Raw genomic sequence first — 25,828 nt, 5'->3', positions numbered from 1 at the left:
GATAACACTTGATTATGGAATAAAAATCTGTAAGTGGGTCAAAAAATGGTCTGTGTCCAAGTAGAGAGGAGTGAGATCCAAATCTGGACTGCTTGAATGTATATCCCACCTTATTCAACTCTGGATTTTGAATTATAATTCTCTGGGTAAAAATACTATTTAAACAGGTTATAACTCTACATCTTCATAATCTGACCATTTAAAATCTTGCCTCTAATTTAGTTTTCACCCATGTAATGTGTCTCATGTTAGTGGTTGGAAAGAAACAGTCTGTCTCTGTCTCTTGGATGAGGAAGCAGGGGCTGAGAGGGGCAAACATCACCAACTTTTAGACTCTGAGCTCTCTGGCATTTAGCACAACCCTCCCAGCTACTGCTTCTACTCCATTCACCATGTGAGAGAGAAAACAGAATGAGAACCTTGGTGAGAAACCATTAACTGCAGAGGGAATGGCTCAGGACCACAGTGAGTTACCCCACAGACCCACCCACACCTCATTAGGTGACACCTGTGCTCTAAAGATGCTAGTCCCTTCCTAGAAACCAACTTGGATATGCTGTGACAAAGCCCAGTCACTATGTGCCACTAGGAATCCTATTAATAATTCAGATTTTCCTTAAGGAGACATTTTACGTTCCTGAGCAACAGTCCTGACCTCTGCTCCTTTTCCTTCTTAAATTCTTTGGTCACACAGTTGGGAGGTAATGACTGCCTTCTAGATGCTGGTTTTGCAATGTATTATAACATAACTGAAACAGCATCCACCATCTGCCATCTTCTATAGCAGAGATGCCAACCCTCAACACCACCACTGATGACGAATATAAAAGCTACTAGAGTTCAAGAACTTGGAATGAATTAAGCACTAGTTAAGTTGCTCTCAAAGATATTTAGACTGAAATTTCAATTACCTCAGAGCCCCAGTGGAAGAAATACTAAGAAGATAAGGAACTCCCTTATGCTTCTTCTGCACTCTTGTTCAGGCTCCTGGAGAATGGACAACAGAATAGCCTAGCTGCCTCTTCTGTGTGTCCCATTAGGTCCTGTTTTGCCAGCCTCAGTAACCAGAGTCCTTTTGGACACTGAAATTACTGGCAACCATTAGGCCAGCAACCTCAGCTGCCCTGGGACAAGGTCATGGAGCTGGTCCCAATATCCTTTAGGGGAGGGGCTGTCTTCGAATGATAGATTTGGGTACGGTGGGGGGTGGGGTGGGCAGGCATTTCTGTCAGGCCACAGAGATGAAGATGATAAAAATGTGAACTTGCTTAACTGGAAACTCAAGCACATGGCTCTAGTATTTACAGTTGGTCTTAGGCCACTGCCTCCCCTCTAGTTGCATTCCTCAGGAGAGAACCTGCCCACCTAAATTCCCACTAGCCCTGCTAAGCTTCCTAATTTCTACTGCCCCAGAGTATGAAAGACCTCAGGAATTTGTGAATTTCAAGTGGAACAATATTTAATTAAAACAAAACAAAACTAAACTAACAACAGAAAAAAACCTAAAAACTTTAACAATGAAAAATCAAATAAGTAAAAAAAGAAAAAAAAGGATCAAACAAACAAAAATCATTTCCTAGGTCAGAGACACTCTGTGAATGCTGTTGCAGAGGCAAACCTAACATCCCCACACTGGATGCTTCTTTTGCAGTCATAAATGAAGCCATTAAGTTCCATTACCTGGGCCTTCTCCGAGCTGTCCTCCTGGTAACACTTCGGACATTCCCAGCAATTTGGCAATTCCTCATTAAGCAATCCCTCTCCATCCATCTATAGACAGATAGGGGTGTTTAAGGTCAATCTCTTCTGCCTTCATCATCACACAGTGTAATATAGGTTGGAAGAAGCTAGGGGAGTTACCCATTTCTAAACAAGCTGGTCCACAGGGGAGGAAAAATAGAGCTGCTCAGCTCCAAATGGCATGGATACCCACTCCCAGCCACTGGGAAACTGGCCACCACCATTCTTGGTTACTTGACCAAAATTAAACTTCATTAAGAGACTTCCAAAGATCAGGATCATTTTGGGATCTCTTCTCCTGACACAGATTCTCAATAGCACCAGACCTGAACTTGGCAGTTGGTCATGGTTACAACTACTTGGGTTTAGAGACTAATGATCAAGTTAGTCTCTGTGACCCAGTGTTTTCAACTGTAAAATGGAAATATGTATAACAATGCAAAAACACAACTGTTGCGGACAGAACAATATGTACCTTACCAGGGTTGTGGTTAAGGATTAAATCAATTGTATATTATGCAACATGTTTAGAAAAGTGCCCGGCATTTACTGAATGCTTTGTATTAACCACTGTCATCACAGTGAAGGTAATTCTCTATTTTATCAATTGTAAGATCCATATTTTCCACACTTTAATCTTTCTGAAACTGGGCTTCTCAAACTATCAATGTCTTATAATCACTGTTGACGTGGTAATCATAATATAGTAGACACTTTCTGGGAAAGTACCAGCACCGTGTATTTATTATTTTAATTAATTAATTGTGTTAGGCCTCACCCACACTAGGGCAAGTGCTCTACCATATACACTTTTTATATATATATTTTCAATTTTTAAAAAACTAATTTACATATGGTGCTGAGAATTGAACCCAGTGCCTCACACATGCTAGGCAAGTGCTCTACCACTGAGCCACAACCTCAGCCCTTATTTTATTTTTTTGAGATAAGTTCTTGCTACATTGCCCCAGGCTAATCTCAAATTTGTGGACTCAAGTAATCTTTCTTCAGTCTCCCAAATAGCTGGGACTATAGGTACGTACCACCATGCCCACTCATCCATGAGAAATAAGAGATTCAACTTTATAGACTTGTTTTAAACATTAAGAACTTAATGTAGGGGGCTGGGATTGTGGCTCAGTGGTAGAGTGCTCATCTAGCATGTGCGAGGCCCTGGGTTCGATCCTCAGCACCACATAAAAACAAACAACAACAACAATAAAAACAGAATTTAAGGCTGGTGTGATGGCTCAGTGGCAGAGCACTTGCCTCACACATGTGAGGCACTGGGTTCAATCCTCAGCACTACGTAAAAATAAATAAACAAAAATAAAAACGTGTCCATGTAGAACTAAAAAACAAAAAACAACAACAACAACAACAACAACAACAAAACACAGAATGTATGTAAATTGGGCATGGTAGGACATTCCTGTAATCCCTACTGCAACAAAGAAAATGTATGTTAAAACAGTGATTCTCTGCCGTGGCTGCACAACAGGATCATCTGGGGAGATCTTATGAATACAGGACCTAGGCCAGACCAGCTGACTTTATCTCTGAAGTTGTGGTCTACACTTCCTTATTACTTTGTAAAAGCTCAGACATGTCCCAAGCCTGCTGCAGAGAATACTCCTTCAATGCTAGCTGACAGTATCACCCCCACTGTTCCTTGGGAACATATATTCAGAGAGACACTTAAGGTGTAGCAGAGAGCCTGAAGGTTTAAGGCATTTCCAAATAGACCCTGCAGTTTCATGATGACCAGATGACTGCATATGCATTGTCCAGAGGCCAGACTGTAAGTGCCATAAGGGCAGGAACTGTTGTATTACATACTCTTCTATCCTTGGGATCTAAAACAGAGCCTGATCCACAGTAGACCTGAATTAAGGGCCGATGTCAGACCACTCATGTGACCATGGGTTAAGGTCCCACAGTACAGGTGGTGGCAGTCTCTTGTGACAGGTGTCCTACCTCCTGTTGCTCTATCAGCTGATACTTTAGGGGATCTTAAGCCTCTCCTTACCTGCAGGCATCCAGGATGAACAATCTCATTACAGATACAGCATTCCATGAGTTTTTTCTCAAAGTCCTGTGTCTCCTCATTCTGATCCACCTCTCCACAAAGGGAACATGTGACTGAGTGAGGCAGTCTGGGCTATAAGAGAACAAATATAGAAACAAAGAGAGCAGACTTAGATCCTTATCATTTCAGTTTCCCTTTAACTGAAGATGAGAGATTGGTTCCTATAACTCTCTAGTGACACAGGTAGATAGGAAAGATGGTTCTGATAGAAAACAATAACAGAGGAAGAAGATGGGGGACTGAACTGCTGGGAATCAGAGACAAATGGGGCCTAATTCACTTTCAGTTGGTTTATCCTTAGCCTCACAGGTCCTTTCTAGTTCATTTATGGAGGAAACAGAAACCAGTGATCACCCTTCAAGGGCTAGTCTCTGAAAATCAAGCAAGATTAGATTATTTTTAGAGCTACAGATCTTTCTTCTGAACCCAGGTAGAGATGGACAAAATGAAGAAAGCCAAAGAGAATGTAGCTACCTCCTTCTCTCAGTTCTGTAATCCCTGACTATATCAGGTGTATTCTAATCCCTCTGGCACTGATACCCATTCCCCTGAAGTCTTTACCCTGCATATTACTTACTGCCAAGCACTGTCGGAGGACACAGGACTGCTTCATTCGTCCAGGACCTCCAAACTTCTTCATGTCCCTGCAGTAGTGGCAAACACCACATTCTCCTTGCACACAGGCTTTGCATTTGCGACAGCGCACTCTTCTCCGCCTGGCTCCAGACACAATGGGTGAGGCTGCTGCTGGCCTCACAGGTGTTAACCGTGGTGCTGGCTTCATAGTGTGAGGCTTTGTGATGGGGATGGTAGGAACCCGCACCTTTGGCCTGGTGGGGAATTTAAGCTGGAAAGAGAATGTGGTGAGGTCAATCATATCAGGTTGCTTTAAGACTGAAGAGGGTAGAAGATTACATAGCAGTGTATCTAGTCCAGGACTAGCAAATTCTGGCTTGTGAATAAATCTGTCTGCTGCCTGTTTTTAGAAATAAATTTTATTGGAACACAGCTGTGTTCCTTTGTTTATCTATCATCTATGGCTGGCTTCATGCTATGAAGGCAGAACTGAGACGCTATGGCTGGCTATATGGAGTACCTAACCTAAAATATTTAACATCTAAACCTTCACATAAAAATCTGCCAATCCCGACTTAGTCTTTCAGCCTACTATTTTAGCCACATCCCTTTCATTTTGCGGAGCTGTTGAGATCTGCCACTCCCTGAAGCTTTCTGGGTAAGTGCCATGTACTGAAGTTACCCCAGGGGACCTCCAGTATTTCCTTATACTGACTACTTAGAATATGCTCCTAAATGGAATGGCAAACTACTTGAGGGTGAAACTGGTCTTAACATTTATCACTTTGAATCCCAGCACAGGATCTGGTACACAGCAAACATTCCCAATAACACTGAAATGTGGAATAAATCTCTCTGGTATATGTTTATAATTTTAGTACCTTCAGCACTTTCATTTATCTTGTTAGTGACCTTTCAAAGAACAAGAACCATATAGTCTTTAATTCCCCACCATGTCTTAAACTCTTTCCTGACACAAAATACTCAATAACCAGAAATGACTGAACTGTTTTGGCAGTCCTATGTGGCCAGGTGGGACTAAGAATGGGGGAGGTAGTTCTTTAAAACATTGTTATACTCCACAGCTTTATATTCTGCCTAAACACCACTGTAATGTGATGGCTTTCCACTGGGAAACACAAAAGAGGGGTGAAACTCATGGCCAGGATTAGAATATTATCATTTATTTAACATACAACCTTGACAGAGGAAAATATGGCAAAAAAATTATAGGACCTTAACTAAAGAGGCATGAAAATTCATAACTGACAATTTATTAGCTGGTGTTAATTCTCTTTTAACTAGTTTTAAATCCTGCCTATGAAGATAACTGAGTCTCTGGGCCAGAAAGATAGAAGGTGATCCACTTTGAACAAAAAATACAGAGCTTGGCATCTGCATCTAGAGGGAAGCCTCCTGATTTGATGGTTCTGTTAAGAGATTTACCTCCAAAGATAGCCAATTACACTGACCCTAAGAGTTTGGTCAGGTCCAAGTAATTTTCTGTCAAGTTTGTATTAATGCACTAAAAGTTGCCTGCCTCTAGTTGTTCATTTCTTCCTGGAATGACAATCATCAGCTAGCAAAAGGCTTGAGCAGTCTGAAGATCAAGCAGAAGGGTTTCTTACCTTATCCCTTTTTGGCCACTGTACTATAGGGACTCCAGTGAGGGCTAACTTGGGATCACTATTGGCAAGCTCCTCCAGCAAAATCTGAGAGTAGGATAGGAGAGAAGAAGGGAAAAAAAAAAATTAAAATCAGGGCAGTCGAACACGGAGTTCAACCTTTCCCAACAATATCCACACTTAAGACTTATTCTCATCAAGTTCCAAAAGGAAGAGAAGGTTGGCAACTGTCTGCAATCTCCCTTCATACAGGGACTTGCTGCAAAATAAATGAATCAAAGATGAAAGAGAAAATATGGACTACAGCAATTTTATCAAGACTTCAAACTTACCTTTGCTCCCAAATCCTTACCTCTTCTTTTTTTTTTTTGAGGTGCTGGGGATGGAACCCAGGGCCTCATACATACCAGGTAAGTACTCTACCACTGAAGCACAACCCAGCCCCCAACCCTTTACTTATACATGCATACTAACACTTAATAATGAAGCAACGAGCTATTGTGGTGACAAATGTTACTTGTCATGTAGTTGTGACAGTAGAAGTTTATACTGTCCCTTTACTTCTCTACACTGGCTAGTGAATATTATCAGGTAGTTAGATTTTGCCTTCCTTTTGCAGACGCATGCAATGCAAAGAATGAATGTAAAGATGTATGCATCAAAATGACTGGGCTAATACTGAACTACTAGGACGAACAGCAGAGTTAATGTTAACATCCTGATTCAACACAAGACTCTGATCTGATCTCATAAGGCTGATTACAGAAATCTCTATTTGGTTCGTTTGTGCACAAACGCACACACTTTGTATGCATGTACACTCACAGAAAGCAATTTGCCTTTATTTCTATTAATGGGGTAGTAATCTCAGGGGCAATAGTTCTCATGACTTTAACCAATCAAGTCTGAAAGACTTAGTAATAATGCTACAGTAAAAAACTGCCACTTAAGTGAAAAACATTGGTTGACTGTTATTTTGAGATAAACCTTTTATGTTTTAGACAAATTTCAGAAGCTCAGATCTTCCAGCAGAATGAAATCTTTTCTTCTGACCTCATTAAGCCCTAAAGCAATGCCACAACAAAAGAATGCAAATCTGAAAGGCAAGTTACACTTGCCTTAGGTGTGTAGAGAGAGTAACTAGTTTCAGAAAAAGCTAAACTTTGACCTAGACAGATTTGCATGCCTGGGCTATTTTTAATAACCACTTTTCATAATCAGGACTTTAAATTATTTTCATCCTTAACAAAAAATCATGTTTCAAATCCCAGAGTTGGGCTTCCAAAGACCCTGTAAGATGTGGTGAAGCTCTTCTATCAAGATTGCTTTTTGCCAAGTCTCCAGATGCCTTGCACCTTCCCCCAAACTGATCTCCTTTGCAGGCGTTTTATTTACTTCAAGTTGCTATGGCATCCTATTCTGGAGCCTCCTGTTAGCACCATACTGCGTGGGGGTGAAGAGGCGGGGTGTGGTGCCACGTGGAAAGAGGAGCTGGTCTGGGTCACTAATCTCCCTAGGGTGAAAAATTCGGGTCCATTCAAAATGTGCGCTAGGGAGTATACGCTCCCCTCCCCCACTCCGCACTGCCGAGGAGTAGGACTCTGCCCATTTCCTCTGTTGAGAGAACTGAGCTGTCCACAAACAGGGACTTTCCACTTTCAGCAAAACAGACTGCAGAGAAAGATCTGACTGTTTAAGAGAGTAGAAAAGGAACTTAACTGTTCACCTAAAGCATTCTAATTCTACCTGCAAGACTTTTATGGGTGGCACAGGGAAGGGGAGGTGAGAAACTGTGTTGGCGTTGGGGGGGGGGGCAGCTGTTCACACGTCCATGGCTCAGTTACTGGGGTGCGTGTGGGTGTGGAGGGAAATGCAGATTTCCTTCCAAGCTTTATTTCTCTGGGGCCATTCAACCAAGCACGCCCTGCTTTCATCAAAAAAGGCTGACTCCAGCTGAGGCCCTACAAGAAACCATATAAAGAAGCCACCACCCCTCACCAGAGGGGGTTTGAGATGGGGGAGCGGGGGTGGAGTGCGGAAAGGCTGCCGCCTATCTAGGCTCCAGGCATTCGGGAGAACATTCAAACAGGCCCACACCCCACAGATCACAGGAAGGGAAAGAACCGAGGGCGTCTGGGCAGAAGGGGGAAAGGATTCCCCAAAGCCAAGCGACCCAGTTCCAAAGCACATCCCACCAGTGAGCAAGCAAGTGCAATGACGGCTCAAGTATCATAAGCATTGTCCTGGACTTCCCTGGCAGGCAGTTTTTCTACCTTTCGGCTGAGACAAAGTCCCTACAGTTACACACACCCCAGACCATAAAGGGCTTGACAATCGACCGCCTGACCTTGCGTTTCCCGTCGCTCTGGAGCTGCCGAGGCTCTTGGGTGAAGTTTCCCCAGCGTCTTTGTTTTGTTTTCTGTGTTGGAAGTTGTGCGGAAGGAGTTAGGTTTTTCTGCCTCTAGGAAAATCTCAATTTACTTGAAAATTCTGGGATCTCTCAGAGCACATAAGGCAGAACAGTCCAGCTCTAAACCTTCAGGCTCTCCAGAGGCAGCAGCAGACAGCGCTCTGAGCTCCTTCTCAGCCCTTCAGCTCAGCCGCGGCTTCCTGTGCCTGCGAACAATGCTGCTGCGTCACCCACATGCAGCTCCCAGAAATGCTTTGCAACGGAAGATGGCAGGAGGGGGAGCCGAGCTCGAGTGAGCCAGCCAGGCAGAGGGCCCAGCGTTCTGCTGCAGCGCAGGGAGGGGGTGTGTTCACGGCCGCTCTCCTGTAGCCATTGGAGGAGGCGCCACCGGGGAGGCACGGCGCCCCGCCCCATTTCCCTCCCTCTCCGCCGCACCAGGAGAACCCCAGGGCTCCCGGTGGCAGACTTTGGAAGCCGCTGGCGGAAGGGAAGGCTTTAAGCCATTCTGCCCTACCTATGGGCTTAGTTAGGCACCCAGGCCTGCATTTGTCCTTGTCTCACCGCAGAGCTCTCCTCTCAGGGTCAATTCTTATTGTTCCGGCCAGATCTCTTTGGCTGACTGCACACACATATTTCTCTCCCTCTTCTGGCAAACACCTGGGAGAACCTAAAGTCTGACCTGAGGAAGAACTAGGCAGAGGGCTATGCTCCTCCCAAGTTTCCTTCTCTCCGCAGGCTTTACCTGCCCTTGCTCCCGCGGCTCTCAACCCACCATCCAGAACCGGCATATGTGTTTCCAGAAAAACCTTAAAAAATAGCACATTTCAGCCAATACTGAGACAGTCAATAAAATACGGCTGTTTCCCATCAATTACATCTACAACAGATGTCTGCTTCTGGTTCTGAGAGAACCAGCATTCTAGAAATGTCTAACAGTTCCATCATGACCAAGTCAAACGGCTGAGGCACAACCCAAGGTCAAAGCACTTCACATCTAAACAAGGCACAGGAGGCCAGGGACCAGGCATTCTCCCCAACTCCAACCAGTCTCTTCAACCCATGAGAATGTTCCCCAGCCCCAGGATACTACTCTTGGATTTCCACTTCCATTCAAATCTGTTTTGCTTGCCTCATTCTTGATACTCCCTAGATGAAGCAGGCAGTCCTGTCAGACACCTCTGTGCCACTTTCTGACAGCCACTGAACTTACATGTTACCCATATCTCGGCGCACAGCACCGTCCCTCATGAAACTCACACTGAACACAAACACTTAGTCTTCGGGCCACAGGTACAAGGGAAGGTGCCCACACAGGTTGGGTTTTCAGAGATATACAGTGCACCTACATCAGCATGGGATGAGAAGCTAAGCAGGAACAGAAGACTAAGAGCAGCAGTGTGGATCCAAATTTATGTAATTTTCAGACCCTCAAACTGTAACTTAAAAGTTTTTTTTTTTTTTTTTTGGGAAATTAGATGCTATTTTGACATAAACATCCAGCTTTCATCACTGATACATTCTTATGCATTTACAAAGTAGTTGTTTTAGTGACTTTCTGGAATAGACTTAGTGTCCTTAAATAGGCTGAAGTGGGGAAGGGGCATGTGATTACTCAGAGTGCAGTCTCACTGTCACCTAGGTTGGCCTCAAACCATCCTTCTGCCTTGAGCCTGGAGCCTCTAGCATCCCCAGTAAGTGAGAACACAGGCATACCATACCTTAAGGGCTTGCATTTGCTAATTTTTATAGTAGTTTACCAAGGGAAGGAGGGATTTTAGGGCTCTTGATTTTTTCTTGGAAATGCTTCTATGGTCATCCTAATCCTAAATCTCTCCCTTGCGCTTTATTTTAAGATTTAAAGACCCAGTGCATCAGCTTATTTTGTTTTAAAAACTTTCCTTAACAGTAAGCTGGCTATTGGGAGGTCTTCTTGAAAAATGCTTATTTTAGTCTTCAGTGCTATCTTACCTAGAAGGATGATAAACTACAAATTTTTAAGAGCAACACATTACTCCCAAACAATAAAATACAAATTGTAGCAAGTGCAAATTCTAGAGGCTACTAGGAAAGGACAAAAAACAGGGCACCAGAAAACACACCAAATAATTTTCCAAATTACAAATGAAACAAGGACTAATCCCCCCACATACTATTAATTTATAATAAAAAACAGGCAACCAACATAAGAATTAGTAAGAACAAGACATTATATAATACAGGAATACAATGAAAATATTTTAAAGAAAATATATATATATTACTTAACCTTAAGTGCCTTATGATTTAGTTTTTTAAGCTTTCAGTTCAGTAAGAATGTATGAATTATTAAAAATATCACATCAGTAAAAATGACAAAAAGTTTTATTTGTACAGGTTGATTATTTTAAAAATTGGCTTATTGGATAAAGAGCTGATTAAACTAGGTCTTCTATCAGTTCTTCTCTTATTAGTGTCAGAATCATTAACCCAAGTGTCAGATGAAGAAAATTCCTGATTATTACCTCTGCAGTTACTTGTAACCCTTTCTTTCTTTCCTCCTTTTGTTTGGTACTGGGGATTGAACCTAGGGTTGCTTTATCACTGAGCTACATTCTTAGCCTTTTTTTAATTTTGAAATAGGGTCTAAGTGGCAGAGGATCTCATTAAGTTGCCCAGGATGGCCTTGAACTTTCAAACCTGCTACAGCCTCTAGAGTTGCTGGGATTACTGGCTTGCACCATAGCACCCATCTATCCCTAACTCTCTGCTTCAGTCCTATCATATTCTTGGGATGGGGCCTAGTGTAAATTTTTAGACCATAGTTACAAAATAAAATGTTAGACTCTTTGATAAGAGTAGCATTAGCCTATTGCACCCTCCCTCAGTGTTTGCTTAGTGCCCTGCGTCATGCATAGGAGGACCTACAAACCCAGACTACACGTATTTCTTAGCCTACTTAAATGTCTGTTCCACTTAAGACCCTTAAGTTTGGGACAAGTACATGTCTATATAGTTTCCTCAAAATTCAATCTGGCTCCTGGCACAGAGGAGGCAGGATTTCCTCACAGTAGTAGAATAAATGCATTTCACTGATTTATAACACCTAATTTTTTGGGTACAATAATGCTACTGCTTTACTAATATTATTTTTGTTTTGAGATTAGGTTGGGGTGTGGGTGTATTAATATGTGTTTGGTGCTGGGGCTTAATCTAGGGCCTTCTACATGCTGATTAGCACATTGTCTAGTATTGAGCTATAACTTATGATGAATGTAAACAGCAATCCTGTGAGATAACTTTACAAAGGAGAAAACAGGCTTTTATAAATCTAGTAGCATGGCTGGGGATGTAGATGAGTTGTGGAATGTTTGCTTAGCATGCAGGAGGCTCTGGATTCAATCCCAAGCACTGAAAAAAAATAAAACAAGTGATCTGCCCAAGAGTCAGAAAGTATGGCTGGGTGTAGTGGCAAACACTTACAATCCCAGCTACCAGAGAGGCTGAGACAGGAGGATGACAGGTTTTAGGCAACTTTGTGATCTGTTCCAAAATAACAAGGGCTGGGATTATAGTTCAGTAGTAGAGCACTTGCCTAGAATGTGCAATTATGAAGTATGACTGTCAGACTTATCAAAAACTTTATTTTTGTAGATGTGTATATACTATGAACACCTTTATCATCAAAATGGGCACAGATAAAACAGTGAAGTCCTACTAAAAAATGTAAACTTTTTTAGTTATCAAGGTTACTCACATTCTTCCCAAAAAGAACCATACCCATGCTGATTTACTTTACCAATAAATCAACACCCTTCAATGTCCTATTTTTCATTTAATTTCCTTCTAATTCTATTATTCTTTAACACTGTAGAAATTAACATTTTAGAACCTTCAAAGCCCTTTTATCAGCATTAAAATGAACTTTTTTTCCAGGGATATGTAATTATGTATATATCATCTCATTACTTTTCTTCTCATTCCTTCTATTAGTTCTGAGAACCAGGTAGATTTTAACAGAAAACAATCCTCTCTCTACAGAAACAGCAAACTTCTGTGCCTCCTCCCCCCCCCCCACTACAGTGAAGCCATTAGATCTATGAACACTAAATTCTCTGGCACTGCAGAATCCCCAGCTGTGCAGTGATTCCATACCTACCCAATCCAATCCTTTCTTTTTTCTTTTGAGTGATACTTATATTTGAAGAATTCAAGCACTTTCTTTTTCTTTCTTTCTTTTTTTTTTTTTTTTTTTTAAGAAATGGGGTCCTGATTTGTTGCCCAGGCTGGCCTCAAACCCTTAGCTCAAGTAATTCTCCTGTTTAAGTTTCCCTACAAGTGAGTGCCACTGTGCCTGGCTGTATTTTTACTTCTCTTGTTTGGGGCAAATAAGGAGGTATGGACAAGCCACTGAGGGAAGAATTCGAACACTGTCAATCTATGCAGTTATCCCTCAAGCCACTAATCCCTCATGTTCTGACCTCTGTCTCGGTATCTTAGCCAGTATTGGCAGCCATGTTTCCCTGTGATCCTGATTTAAAACAAAACAAAACAAAACAAAAAAACCTCTCCCCATGGGCTTTTCATAATGCCAGGAGTCCTTTCTAGATGTCTCCTCTTAACTCTTTCCCCTCGCTGCTGCCTCCTCCTTTCACTCTGCTTAATATTTGACTCAAATCTTTCTACATTTTCCCCTGGTATACCATCATCTCCACAAATCTTATTAGCTACTTGAAACTACTCCAATGGTATTTCTACCAGGATACTTGACTTTATACAATTGATTGGTGGAGTACAACATTGCTTTCTACAACTGGATTCTATGGAGTCAAATCTATCTATAGATAATCCTTAGGAATGAAGATATTCTTCTATTTTATAAATCAAAAATAATAGACACCCAAGCCAAAAGGATGTTATTAGATATAATTTTACAGATCTTTCTTTATAGGTTCCTAAAGATAATTATACAAGTTAACAAGTCTCAGAAGTCAAATTTATTATTTCCCATATGCATTCATGATAGAATAGCTATATAAAAAAGACTTCTGTATAAAAGTAAGTTTGTTACACTTAAGCTCTTATGATTATATAAGTTCCACCACAGTGCAAAAGAAAAACCTCAATGTCCTTTGCTCACTCAAGAGTCTAAGTTTGGGATTTAAGTTGTTAGTCTGGGAAAATATAGCAAAACTTTTGGTGCATATTAGTCATTCCAGAAATGGGACCATACTAACCAGAAACTTGGTCATTTCCTTCCTCATATACAAGCCATGCACTTGCCTCTTTTAGAGCATGACTTATGAAATCAAACTCTAATACTAACTTCCCAGCTTCTATTACTATTGAAGAGGACCAATCTCATCAGGTTACCACCCCTTTTTAGATACTTCTGTATTCTTTTTAACCTGTTAGCTGATACATGAACAATATAAGATATAATTAAAATGTCAACTCTGAAAAGAAAAAGGGGGCAGGGGAAAAAGGAAGCCTGACTGCAGTCTTGGAATTCTTTCCTGGAGTGGTAGAAGCTGGGTATATGGTCGTCAAGGAAAACCTGAACCAGGAATCAATGATGGAAAAGACTTACTATGATAGCTGGGTGCGGTGGCACATGCCTGTAATCCCAGCTGCTTGGGAGGCTGAGATAGGAGAATTGCGAGTTCAAAGCCAGCCTCAGCAACTGCGAGGCACTAAGCAACTCAGTGAGACCCTGTCTCTAAATAAAATACAAAATAGGGCTGGGCGTCGAGTGCCCCTGAGTTCAATCCCTGTTATTAAAAAAAAAAAGATCTACTATGAGATATTTATTGGGGTGACAAAAATTATTCCTTAATTTATTCCTATTATGTTCTTAATTTTTGGTGGTTGCAAAAGATCAAACCCAGGGCTTCACATATGATAGGGAAGCACTCTAGCATTAAGCCAGATTCCCATACCTGTGGTAGTTTTCTAAAATAATATTATTACCAACTGTGGACTAGCTTCCTGATACACATATCCATGCCCTGCACAAAAGTTCTAAATACTGACTTTTTTTTTTAAAAGCCAGGTACAGTAATGCATGCCTGTAATCCCAGCAACTAAGGAGGCTAACAAGAGGTTTACAAGTTGGAGGCCAGCCTCAGCAACTTTGCAAGACCCTTTCTCAAATTAAATAATAAAAAGGATTGGGCCCTAATACCACCAAAAAAAAAAAAAAAAAAAAGATTGGGGGTGGGATTGGGGTTCAGTGGAAAAGCGCTTACCTAGCATGTATGAGACAGTGGGTTAAATTCTCAGCACTGTATATAAAAAAAGGACTGGGGGTGTAGCTCAGCATGTAAAATGCCCCTGGGTTTAATTCTTTTGTGTGTATGTGTGTGTGTGTATAGAAATAAATTTTAAAAAAATTTATATATATTATATATATATATGAAGAAACTTGATAATCAAGTAACATTCAATGAATGTTTAAAATGACATTTTGTTTTGTTATCACCTATGAGGTAGGTATTTAAATTTTAATAATAGATGAATTTGAAACTAAAGACACTAAACCTACTCAATATATGCCAACAAAGAACAATTTGTTTTCTCTCATTTAGGATGAGAATGCTATTGGTCTCTCTTTTGTCTTGCAATATGTCTCTATATCTGAGCATAACTTAGGTTTAAAGTAAAATTTTTTACTGTAAAACACTTTCTCAGGCCTACCTTTATTTAGTGGGTCATCCTTAACTATGTTTTTAGGATTAAATTTAAAAAAAAATTTTTTTGTTGTTGTTGTAGATGGACACAATACCTTTATTTATTTATTTATTTGGTGCTGAGGATCGAACCCAGGGCCTCACACATGTTAGGTGAGCGCTCTACCACTGAGCCACATCCCCAGCCATAGGATTAATTTTTTTAAAAATATTTATTTATTTATTTTTAGTTTTCGGCAGACACAATATCTTTATTTGTATGTGGTGCTGAGGATCGAACCCGGGCCGCACGCATGCCAGGTGAGCACGCTACTGCTTGAGCCACATCCCCAGCCCCCCTAGGATTAAATTTAAGTCCTTGTTAAACCTCCACAGTTACTTGTAACTGTCCTTCTTTCCTCCTTTTGTTTGGTACTGGGGATTGAACTTAGGGTTGCTTTTATCACTGAGCAATGGGGTCTCACTTCACTCTAGGAACTTAAGCACTGAGCAGAATTAACAAACATAAGCATGTATTAACTTCTCTGTGAATGAAACCAGGGATTATCCTAAATCCCTACACTTTCTCCTTCCAAATCCAGAAACTGGTTGTCTTAGCCCAGTCAACAATTGCTTACCTTTACATCAGCAATGAGAGCATCTTCATCTTCTATCCCTGTGGGGACACACTTCTTGTGCAGTGGCAGAGACTCCAACTTATCTACAAGGCAGCGAAGGCCTTCAAGCTCAAAATGGGTCAAATGCACTTGCCTGTCCTTTCGGGGACTACACTGGGGATCCCACACTTGACCATTGTGGGAGCCCCGACTAGAGTCAGAGGATGAATCCCCAGACAAAGTTTTCTTCAGACTTGGAAGACTTCGGCAAGTTTTGCCCAGTCCGTCAAAATCCAGGTTGACACCATTGGCTACAGGGCTAGTGAGGACAGAACGCCTATTGCTCAAGCGTCGGGGTTCTCGGTCGACTCCTTCTTCTTCTCCATTTCCAGACTCCAACCCATTTAATTCCAAATCTACCAATACAAAGAAAAAAATGCAATAAGAACATGTCACTTGGTCATGTGATCAACAAGAGAAATAGGTGACATAGGTTATAAATAATAAAACCATCATTTAAAAAAATTTTAAACTACAGATGAACACAATACCTTTATTTATTTATTTGTTTGTTTGTTTGTGATGGTGAAGATTGAACCCAATGCCTCACATGTCCTAGGCAAGCACTCTACTACTGGGCTACAACCCCAGCCCACGAAAATACTGTCATTTAAAAATGGTCTCACATCAGGTGCGGTGGAGCACACTTGTAATCCTAGCAGCTGTAATCCTTGGGAGGCTGAGGCAGGAAGATCACAAATTCAAAGTCGGCCTTAGCAACTTAGCAAGACTGTCTCAAAATAAAAAAATAAAAAGGGGTCCGGGGTTGTGGCTTAGTGGTAGCATACTTGCCTAGCACAAGTGAGGCACTGGGTTTGATCCTCAGCACCACATAAAAATAAACAAATAAAATTTTAAAAATAAAAAGGGCTAGGGATGTGGATCAGTGGTTAAGAGCCCCTGGATTCAATCCTTGCCGTAAATAAATAGATAGATAGATAGATAGCACGCGGGGGTGGTGGTGGTCCCCTCTCCTTATTCAATCAATTAGTCTACTGTCAAAAATCATGATTACAGGTTAGAAATAGAATTCTGCTCTAGTAAGGCAACTGAAGTAATAGTCAGCAGGATTTCCAGTTTAGTGAGACCCTGCCTCAAAATAAAAATTTAAAAGGGCAGGAATGCAGCTCAGTGCTTGTCTAGTATGGGCAAGGCCCTGCGTTTAATCAGCAGAACTTGGTGGGGGAGGTTGGGAGGGGCCCAGTCTTTGTGTACTAGAAATAAGTTACCTACTAAAGTGGCTGTAAATTGGTTTCAGATTCAAGCTTAAATTTGGGATCATGATTTCATTATCTTCTATAAAAGTAGAAAGTAGGAAGCACATACATTTAAGTATTTTTGAACAAAGTTTTGGTCATAAAATAAAGCTTAGGGGAGTTGAAATCCTAGCAACACAGATAACAAAACTATGTAGTCACCTTTTTGAAAAGTAGTCATTTTGTGAAAATGAAGATTCTGATAATTAAAAACACAGTGATAATATCCTTGGTCTTTTAAAAATTATTATAAAAATACACATTTAATACAAATAACTTAGATAATGCTTTATCCCTTTACCCTAGGATAATAACCAAACAATGAAATGTATTTTCTTTCCATCTTTTTCTATGTATATATGTGTAACTATGATTAGAACTATTTTAAAATAAGATTGAATTCTGTTGTATATACAACTCTCTTAACCTTCTTTCACATTTTGAGTGAGCATTTTAAATTTTCAAATGAGAATACATACCATGAGTAACAGGGTAAAAAGAAAATGCTAAAGCAAAACAATATTTTCTTTGGATTTGGAGATTTCAGAGAAACGTGATCACAGCATATTACAGTTTTGGTTCCTCTCCAATTTAGGAAATGGAATAGTCTAAAATTTTAGAGTTTAACTACCTGATTCAAACTGCAACTTTGCCACTTATTCACTTATTAACTGTAAGATCATGGACAAGTCTGTTAATTTTCTTGAACCTAATGTTCCCATTTGTAAAATGGGGATTATACCTAGTTCACAGGTAATAAGAATTTATTTGCATGTAAACTGCTTAGTAGACTGCCTAGAAGAGGTGTTTTAATAAAATACTGTGCCAAAGACCATTTTCTATACAATAAGACATATTAGACAAACAATCGTCCTTCTTGAAGAGCTACATACTAGCAACTCAAAGATCAGACCCAGAGTATTTCTCTTTGCCTAGTAATTCATATTTAGATGGGTATCTAGTGTTCAATTCCAAGGGATGAATTTGGTAATTCCAAGTGGCTAAGTAAAAAACCTAAACATACATATGTAATTAAGCAACAGCCTACTGAATATTCCTGGGTTAAAGGTATCTTGAAAATTTGCAAAGGCAGAATACTCACCCATGCTGAGGGATTCTTTCTGAAATTCCTTAGTTAGGTGGGAGCGGTTGGTTATACAGTATACATAGCGCTCTAACACGTACCAACACATCTCATAATAGAATGGATAGCGGAACTTATTTGGAACCTACACAGGGACAAAATAATGAGAAAAGCTAGGCAAAGACAATTTTCAAGGAAAAAAATTAAGACGATCTGAATGACTATAATAATTAACCAAGGAAAAATTCTTGCCAGTCAACCTCTAAACTTGAGTTGGCATTGCAAACAAAAACTCAAGTCAATCCATAAACTTGGAAAACGTTAGCCTTGGGACACAATCATGGTAGACAAAAGGTATTTGGGAAGACCATTCAGGACCAACAAGAGGCTATCTTGCTTGAGCAGGAGAGTATCAAAAAGAAATGAGCAGGAGAGTGTCAAAAAGAAATTCTGAGGGCTGGGGATGTAGCTCAGAGGCAGAGTGTTTACCTAGCACATGTAAGGCCCTGGGTACAAGCCCCAGCATTGCAAAATTAATTAATTAATTAATTAATTAGGTCTGGGGACAGAGGATAAAATGTTAGGAGTAAGACACAACATACTTGTGAAAATTGTTACAGTATTAGATAAAAGGCATGCCAGGCACTCTTGCTTTACTCTAGTTTTATTCTGAATCAAAAGGCCAAGGAACAAAGAATCTAATGGAAAAACAGGACATGAGATAAAATTATGTTCATAGTAGGTCATTACATATACATATAATTTGAGACTCATTCCCAAAGTGTGGAGCTTAGGGGACAACACTACTTTTCCCACTATCAACTTTCAGCTTGCCTGTCCTATACTTTGCCAAAATGGTATGTACATAAATCAGATCAATATTCCATGTGGCCTGATCAGCCATCATTTTTAGTTTTCTTTCTATTCTCTCTCAAAAGTACCATGAGTTTTCCTCTCCCCAAAGGATTTGAAAAATTATTCCAGTTGAATAATAACTAAAGGAAATGCCCCTTAGACTTGCCACCATCAAGGAAAAGGCAAATCTGCATGGGTTAATCGGCGAAACTGATGCAAACTATCCTAAACATATTTTGCCTTTGTTTGTTTATTTGTTTATTTATTTGAGAGGCCATGTCTCAAAAGCCAAATGTAATTTTGAATCTGTAACTCCTGAGGATATTCCCATATTCTCCTGTCTTAGAGTGATCACTTCACTTGCTCCTTCTCAAGTGTCCACTGTCAGATAGTCTTCCTGAATCTAAAAGAACTAGATGGAAGTTCCTTTTCAAAAACCTACCAGGTTACTACGGGGCACTAGTGTGGAATGAGAAGATTATCTTTTTATCACAAGGCAGGAGAGACATATATTTTACAGAGTCAACACAAATTAACTTTCCAATGCAGAATAGCCAGACCCTGAATCTGAATCTCTTATTACATGGTTACAGCTTTAATAACTAACTAAAAGAGACTTTTCCTCCCTTACTTAAAAAAAAAAAAAAAAGATTGGGGATGCGTGGCTTAGTGGTTAAGCATCTCTGGGTTCAATCCCTGATACCAAAAAAGAAAAAAAAAATTAATTTATTTCTGATAAAGGGGAGAGTAAAAATGTGTGAGGTGATAAATAATAGATATTTGGTCTCCCAAAATTAAATATAACATACCATGATTTTCCACTAGCCTTCAAAATGTATCAACAGTTTTCTGGAAGGGACTGTGGGAATCTGAGATAACTACAAACTCTAAAGCTCTCTAGAAATCTGTTGAGAGCTAATATGGATAATTTTTTTTAAAAGCACAGCAGCCACCAGGCATGGTGGTGCATGCCTGTAATTCCAGGGACTTGGGAGGCTGAGGCAGGACAATCACAAGTTCGAGACCAATTTGGGCAACTTAGAAAGCCCCTAAAAAACTTATTGAGACTCTGTCTTCAAAAAAGGAAAAAAGGGGCTGGGGAAATACCTCATTTGGTAGAATGCTTGCTTTACATGCACAAGGCCCTGGGGGAGGGAGGGAGGGAGGGAGAGAGGGAGAGAGAGAGAGAAACAAACAAACAGCTGGCTCAGTGGTTGAGCACTTCTGGATTCAATCCCCATTATCAAAAAAGAAGAGCAGCCAGGTATGATTATAGGCACATACCTGGTATGATTATAATCACAGCTACTCAAGATACTGAGACAGGAATACTGCAAGTTAGAAGCCAGCCTGGGCAGCTCAGTGAGATCTTATCTCTCTAAATAAAAATTTAAAAGGGCTGGGATGTAGGTCAGTGATAAGAGAGCTTGCTTAGCAAGGGCAAGGACTTCAGTTCAATCCCAAGTATGGAAAAAAAGAAAGAGACAGAGACAGAGTGATACAGAGAAGGAAGGTAGGGAGAGGAGAAGAAGAGAAAAGTGGGGTAAAGGAGGAAGAAAATAGGGTATTGTATCCTTTATTTTCTTTTTAGGCTGGGCATGGTGGCAAGGGCCTATAGTCCTAGGTACTCAGGTTGGAAGCAGGAGAATCAAAAGATTGAGGCCAATCTAGCAATTTAGCAAGACTCTTGAAATTTTTTATAAAAGGGGCGGGGCTGGGCACAGGGGTGCATGCCTGTAATCCTAGAAGATTGGGAGGCTGAGGCAAGAGGATCGCAAGTTCAAAGCCAGTCTCAGGAACTAAGAGAAATGCTAAGCAACTCAGTGAGACTCTGTCTCTACCTAAAATACAAAACCAGGGCTGGGGTTGGGGGATGTCACTCAGTGGTTAAGCACCCCTGAGTTCAATCCTTGGGGGGGGGCGNGAGAAATATATATATTATATATTTATATATATATATATATATATATATATATATATATATATATATATATATATATATATATATATAAAAATATATTTTTTGAGGCAGGTCTTACTAAGCTGCCCCTCAAATTTCCTGCCTCAGTCTCCCAAGTAGTTGGAATTATAGGCAAGTGTCACAGAGACAACTTCATTTTATTTGAAGTATGCATAAATGTTTCATAATATAAGGCAGAGTAAAGAAAGCAGGTGCAACAGATATGTTATGGTCCACAAAGCAAACATTTACTATCTGGGTCTTAATAAAGTTTGCCAACTCTTGCTTTAGGTATCCATGGTGTCTAATGATTAACTCTTTCTTTTGCATGTAGAATGGTACCAGTCAGTTCAGTACCATTCTATGGAAAACTGAGAAAATAAGACTCCAAATTATTTTCTACAGAGCTTAATTTTTTTCATGGAACTCCAGATGAAAAAAGACTGTATACATACATTTTATATACTAAAATAAGATGGTATGAGTGTTAGTAATGAGAATAAAGATAAATGAACTTGAATTGATAAAACCCATTACACCAAATTATAATGTGAGTATAAAAATGAAAAGCATGACCTAAGAAAGTACCAGATACCCATCTCTGGTCCTTTAAAAACCCAAGATATCAAGAACTTCAAAGAACTGAAGTCCACAAAACCAAGTATATCAATTCTGCTAAAATTTCTGTGCATCCAAAATGTCAACATTGTATTTTAACCCAAAGAAAATATCAAGTTTTGACAAAATATCCATTATTCTGTTGTAACCATCTGTCTTAAGTGGGGTAAACCTCTTCACAGTGAACTGTTACATAAAATTACTTACATAAAGTTACTTACCCGAGTCCGATCTTCAATGTTGTATATCTTTAACTGCATGGGGATGTTGAAGCTATGCAAAAAATTGCCTCCAAACACTAATGTATCTGTAGGAGTATACACAGCATGAATCCAGCCTGGAAGGAAAGTGAATGGAGGCAGGAGCTGAAAGCACACGTTGCAGTATGGCTTTCTTAGAGTAACAGTATAAAGCTCCTAGATCACAAAGTCTTTTTCTCTGATTCTGGTATTTAATGGTTAGTCAAGTTACTTCATTTCTCAAAGCTCAATTTCCTCTGTAAAAACAGGATAAATTATACTTCATATGGTTGCTGGTGAACATTGATGAGAAAATCCATTTAAACTTTTTTTTTTTTTTTTTTGAGGCAGGAGTTTGTTATGCTCACCAAGTTGATCTTAAACTTGTGCACTTAAGCAATCCTTCCACCTCCATCTCCCAAGTAGCTGAAATCACAGGCACATACCACCATGTCCAGTGTAAGAAATGTGTGTGTTGTTTTGTGTGTTGCTGGGGATCAAACCCAGGGCCTTGCCCATGACAGGCAAAGTGTTCTAACTCTGAGCTACATCTTCAGCTAAAAAAACTTAATAAATGCTGCTACTGGAACTCCAAATGTGAACCATCTCTGGAGCAGACAGTTCATTATATTTTCATTTATTCCTTACAACAAAATAAAAGACATTTAAATACCGACCAAGTGTATAAAGCAGGTAAATATATAGTCAACATTCTCAAAGAAGTCTATGACTCCAAAATCTGTTTTTTGTTTGTTTTTTTCCTATACTGGGGATTGAACTAACTGAACTCAGGAGTACCCTACCACTGAGCTACATCCCTCTTCATATTTTTCATTTTTTAAGCTATTGATGGACATGTATCCATTTATCTACCTATCTATTTATATGTGGTGCTGAGAATCAAACCCAGTGCCTCACACATGCTAGGCAAGTGCGCTACCGCTGAGCCATAGCCCCAGCCATATATTTTTCATTTTGAAAGAGAATTTTGCTACGTTTCTCAGGCTGATCTTAAACTTGACATCCACCTATCCTGGGCTCCCAAGTAGCTGGGATTTCAAGCATGTGCCATTGCACCCAGCTAAAATCTGTACTTAGCATTTACTCTGGAGATAGTGACTGGATAAAAAAAAATACTGCTGATTCAAAGCACTCTGGCTTTCACAGCTATTTCTAGAAGTTTAGGTAGTTTTTCATCAAGGGTGGCACATTACCTGCGGATGTTGTTTTCTCTGTAGAGATTCTGAATGACTGAAGCTAATGTGGGGCCCCATACATGTAATCTTTTGAAAAGTCTCCACTGGCAATTCTGATATATCCCTTTAGTGTTAAATCACTGGACTTTTATACACACGTCTGTAATCCAAGTGGCCTGGGAGGCCGAGTAGGAGGATTGTGAGTTCAAAGCCAGCCTCAACAATGGTGAGACCCTGTCTCTAAATAAAATACAAAATAGGGTTGGGGGTATGGCTCAGTGATAGAGTGCCCGAGTTCAATCCTCAGTACACCCCCCCAAAAAAATATATATATAATACACACACACACACACACACACATATATATTCTCGGCTAGGCAAGCAGGTGCACACCAATAATTCCAGGGACTCAGGAGGATCAAAACTTCAAGACCAGCGTGGGTAATTTAACTTAGCAAGACTTTGTGTCAGGAAAAAAAGGGGGCTCGTGGGATGAACTGAAGATGCAACTCAGTTGCAGACTGACTCTGGGTTCAATATCTAGTAACACACATACAAAATGATGCATGTGTGTTATTTTTTTTTCTCTCAGTATCTACCCTTAATGACAGGAAAGATACCACTGTTGCTGCCCACCCTGGTGTAACCCTTAGCCCATCAGTTTTAAATAAAGAAAGTGACTAAACAATCCCCTTTCCCTTACTCTGCTTACCTGAGGGAATGACGAAGGTATAGCCCTGCTTGAGCTCAATGCGCTGGCAATCTGATACCCGGTCACCCAGAAAGATGTCTCCCTGTTTCCCTGACAGCAGCCAGTTCTCGTACAGCTCCAGGTTGTGGGCTGTAGGGGGGATGAGCCAGAAGACCTGTGAGTTAAAAGACTCCAGTCTGTTAACAGCCATTGACATGACCCAGTCGTTTCACTCAACTACTGAATAGGTTCAAAGTTAAAACTACAAGGTAGAAGGTAGGCAAGAATTTTCTCCCAGCCTGTAAAACCTGCCTATTCGAGAAACTCACAGGGCCTAAGTAGATCTTTCTTGTCATTCAGCATCAGGCCTTTCCTGGGATCTGATTGTAGAATGCAGAACCCATCCAGGACTCAACAGAGAAACAAGACATTTAGCTCTTTACCTAGGTGAACTTTCAAAAATCCCTGGCTATCTGGCCTCTAGAGTCCTAAGTAGCACAGTTATTTGGGTACAATATCTTCAAGAGATAGGCCAGGGTTGCTTTGTTCCAAGGAAGTAACAAAGATGACGAGGACAACACCTAAGATACATGAATCTAAAGTTTAAAAAAAAAAAGATTTTTGGGTTTAGGGATAGTTGTTCTATAATAGACCTCATATTTAATTTCATTTGTACTTTTGCTATAAATACATTAATTTCTAGTAGGGGAAAAAAGGCTAACACTGATATTCATTCTTATAATCCATCATCTATCTTGTGGCATTGGGGACTTAATCCAGGGCAATCTACTACTGATCTATAGCCTCAGTCCTCTGTCCCCTTTTTTTTCTTCTCTCTCTCTCTTTTTTTTATTGGTACTGGAGATTGAACTCAGGGGCACTCAACCACTGACCCACATCCCCAGCCCTATTTTATATTTTATTTAGAGACACGGACTCGCTGAGTTGCTTAGTGCCTCACTTTTGCTGAGGCTGGCTTTGAACTTCCAATCTTCATGTCTCAGCCTCCCAAAATATTGGGATTATAGGCATGTGCTACTGTATCTAGCTTGTCCCTTTTATTTTTTATTTTGAAATAGGGTCTCACTAAATTGCCCAGAGTAGCCTCAAACTTGAGATCCTCCTGCTTTAGCCTCTCTTGAGTTACTGGGATCAGGATTCAGGCATTCAGTAGTATCATACTTGGCTTCTATGATATTAATTCTACATTTCTATTACCATATAACATTAAAAACACTCCAACAAACTGGAGTATAATTTTTCAAGAATAAAGGTAATAGGGGCTGGGATTGTGGCTCAGTGGCAGAGTGCTTGCCAAGCACGTGAGACACTGGATTTGATTCTCAGCATCACATAAAAAATAAAATAAAGTTTTTTGTTTTTGTTTTTAAGGTACTCTCCAAAATCTATTTACATCCTCAGGACACAAGGCTTCCTTTGGCCACATTTCAGACAAATGCCTTCACACAGTGAAAATTGGTTTGGACCCCAATTTGCTGATTTCATTGTGAATCTATCCAAAATTTGTATTTACTTCCACTACATTATTACACTTTCAAGAACAGAAATTACATTGTTGTCCTAAAATCATCTTCTTGGCTTCATTTTGAAGACTCTGTTTTGGGTATCTAGAAACAGGACTATTGAGAATCCCTAAGTACCATGCTAATACTAGTGCAACGACAGTGGGCTAGATAAATACTAAAACTCCTACTGAATACTAGCCACAAAGGTCAGCTTACTCTACAGTTCTCTCCAGATGCAAACAGGGGTGATTCCTACGAGATTCATTTCTACAGTATATTAAGCATGCAAGAATTGAAGCAGGGCTGGGGCTGTAGCCCAATGGCAGAGCGCTTGCCTAGAATGACAGAGGCACTGAGTTTGATCCTCAGCACCACATAAAAATAAACAAACAAAATAAAGGCATTCTGTCCATCTACAACTTCAAAAAACAAAAACAAAAACAAAAAAAACCCAAAGCGAAGTCATATAATCAGCTTCAGATTTCAATTCCAATCACAACCATGACCGTACCTTTCCCCCTTGGTGGATATGATACCAAACAGAGGTACCACCAAAGTCCACATGGAAGTCAGTATAGCAGCCTCGAACACTCATTAGACAGTACCTGACCCAAAGAAAAGCACCATCATTAGTGCACTGAT

The 25,828-nt window shown here is 40.2% G+C and overlaps 1 protein-coding gene across 3 annotated transcripts in view; it reads right to left on the bottom strand.

The window, feature by feature from the left end:
• Kdm2a (lysine demethylase 2A) overlaps positions 1–25,828 on the bottom strand; it is a 112,557-nt gene that overhangs the window by 8,362 nt on the left and 78,367 nt on the right. For all 3 annotated transcript variants that reach the window (XM_015503203.2, XM_015503204.2, XM_048807721.1), the window contains 9 exons: positions 25,698–25,791; positions 23,682–23,835; positions 21,756–21,871; positions 18,120–18,246; positions 15,723–16,117; positions 6,034–6,117; positions 4,407–4,676; positions 3,770–3,901; positions 1,681–1,770 (listed from right to left, as the gene is read on the bottom strand). In XM_015503203.2, coding sequence (XP_015358689.1) covers positions 1,681–1,770; positions 3,770–3,901; positions 4,407–4,676; positions 6,034–6,117; positions 15,723–16,117; positions 18,120–18,246; positions 21,756–21,871; positions 23,682–23,835; positions 25,698–25,791 — 1,462 coding nt within the window. The remainder of the gene's footprint in view (positions 1–1,680; positions 1,771–3,769; positions 3,902–4,406; positions 4,677–6,033; positions 6,118–15,722; positions 16,118–18,119; positions 18,247–21,755; positions 21,872–23,681; positions 23,836–25,697; positions 25,792–25,828) is intronic.

The sequence above is a fragment of the Marmota marmota genome, unplaced genomic scaffold (genome assembly GCF_001458135.2).
Source record: "Marmota marmota marmota unplaced genomic scaffold, marMar, whole genome shotgun sequence".
In the NCBI taxonomy this organism is placed as follows: domain Eukaryota; kingdom Metazoa; phylum Chordata; class Mammalia; order Rodentia; family Sciuridae; genus Marmota; species Marmota marmota.
This window is presented reverse-complemented; position numbering and strand designations above follow the sequence as displayed.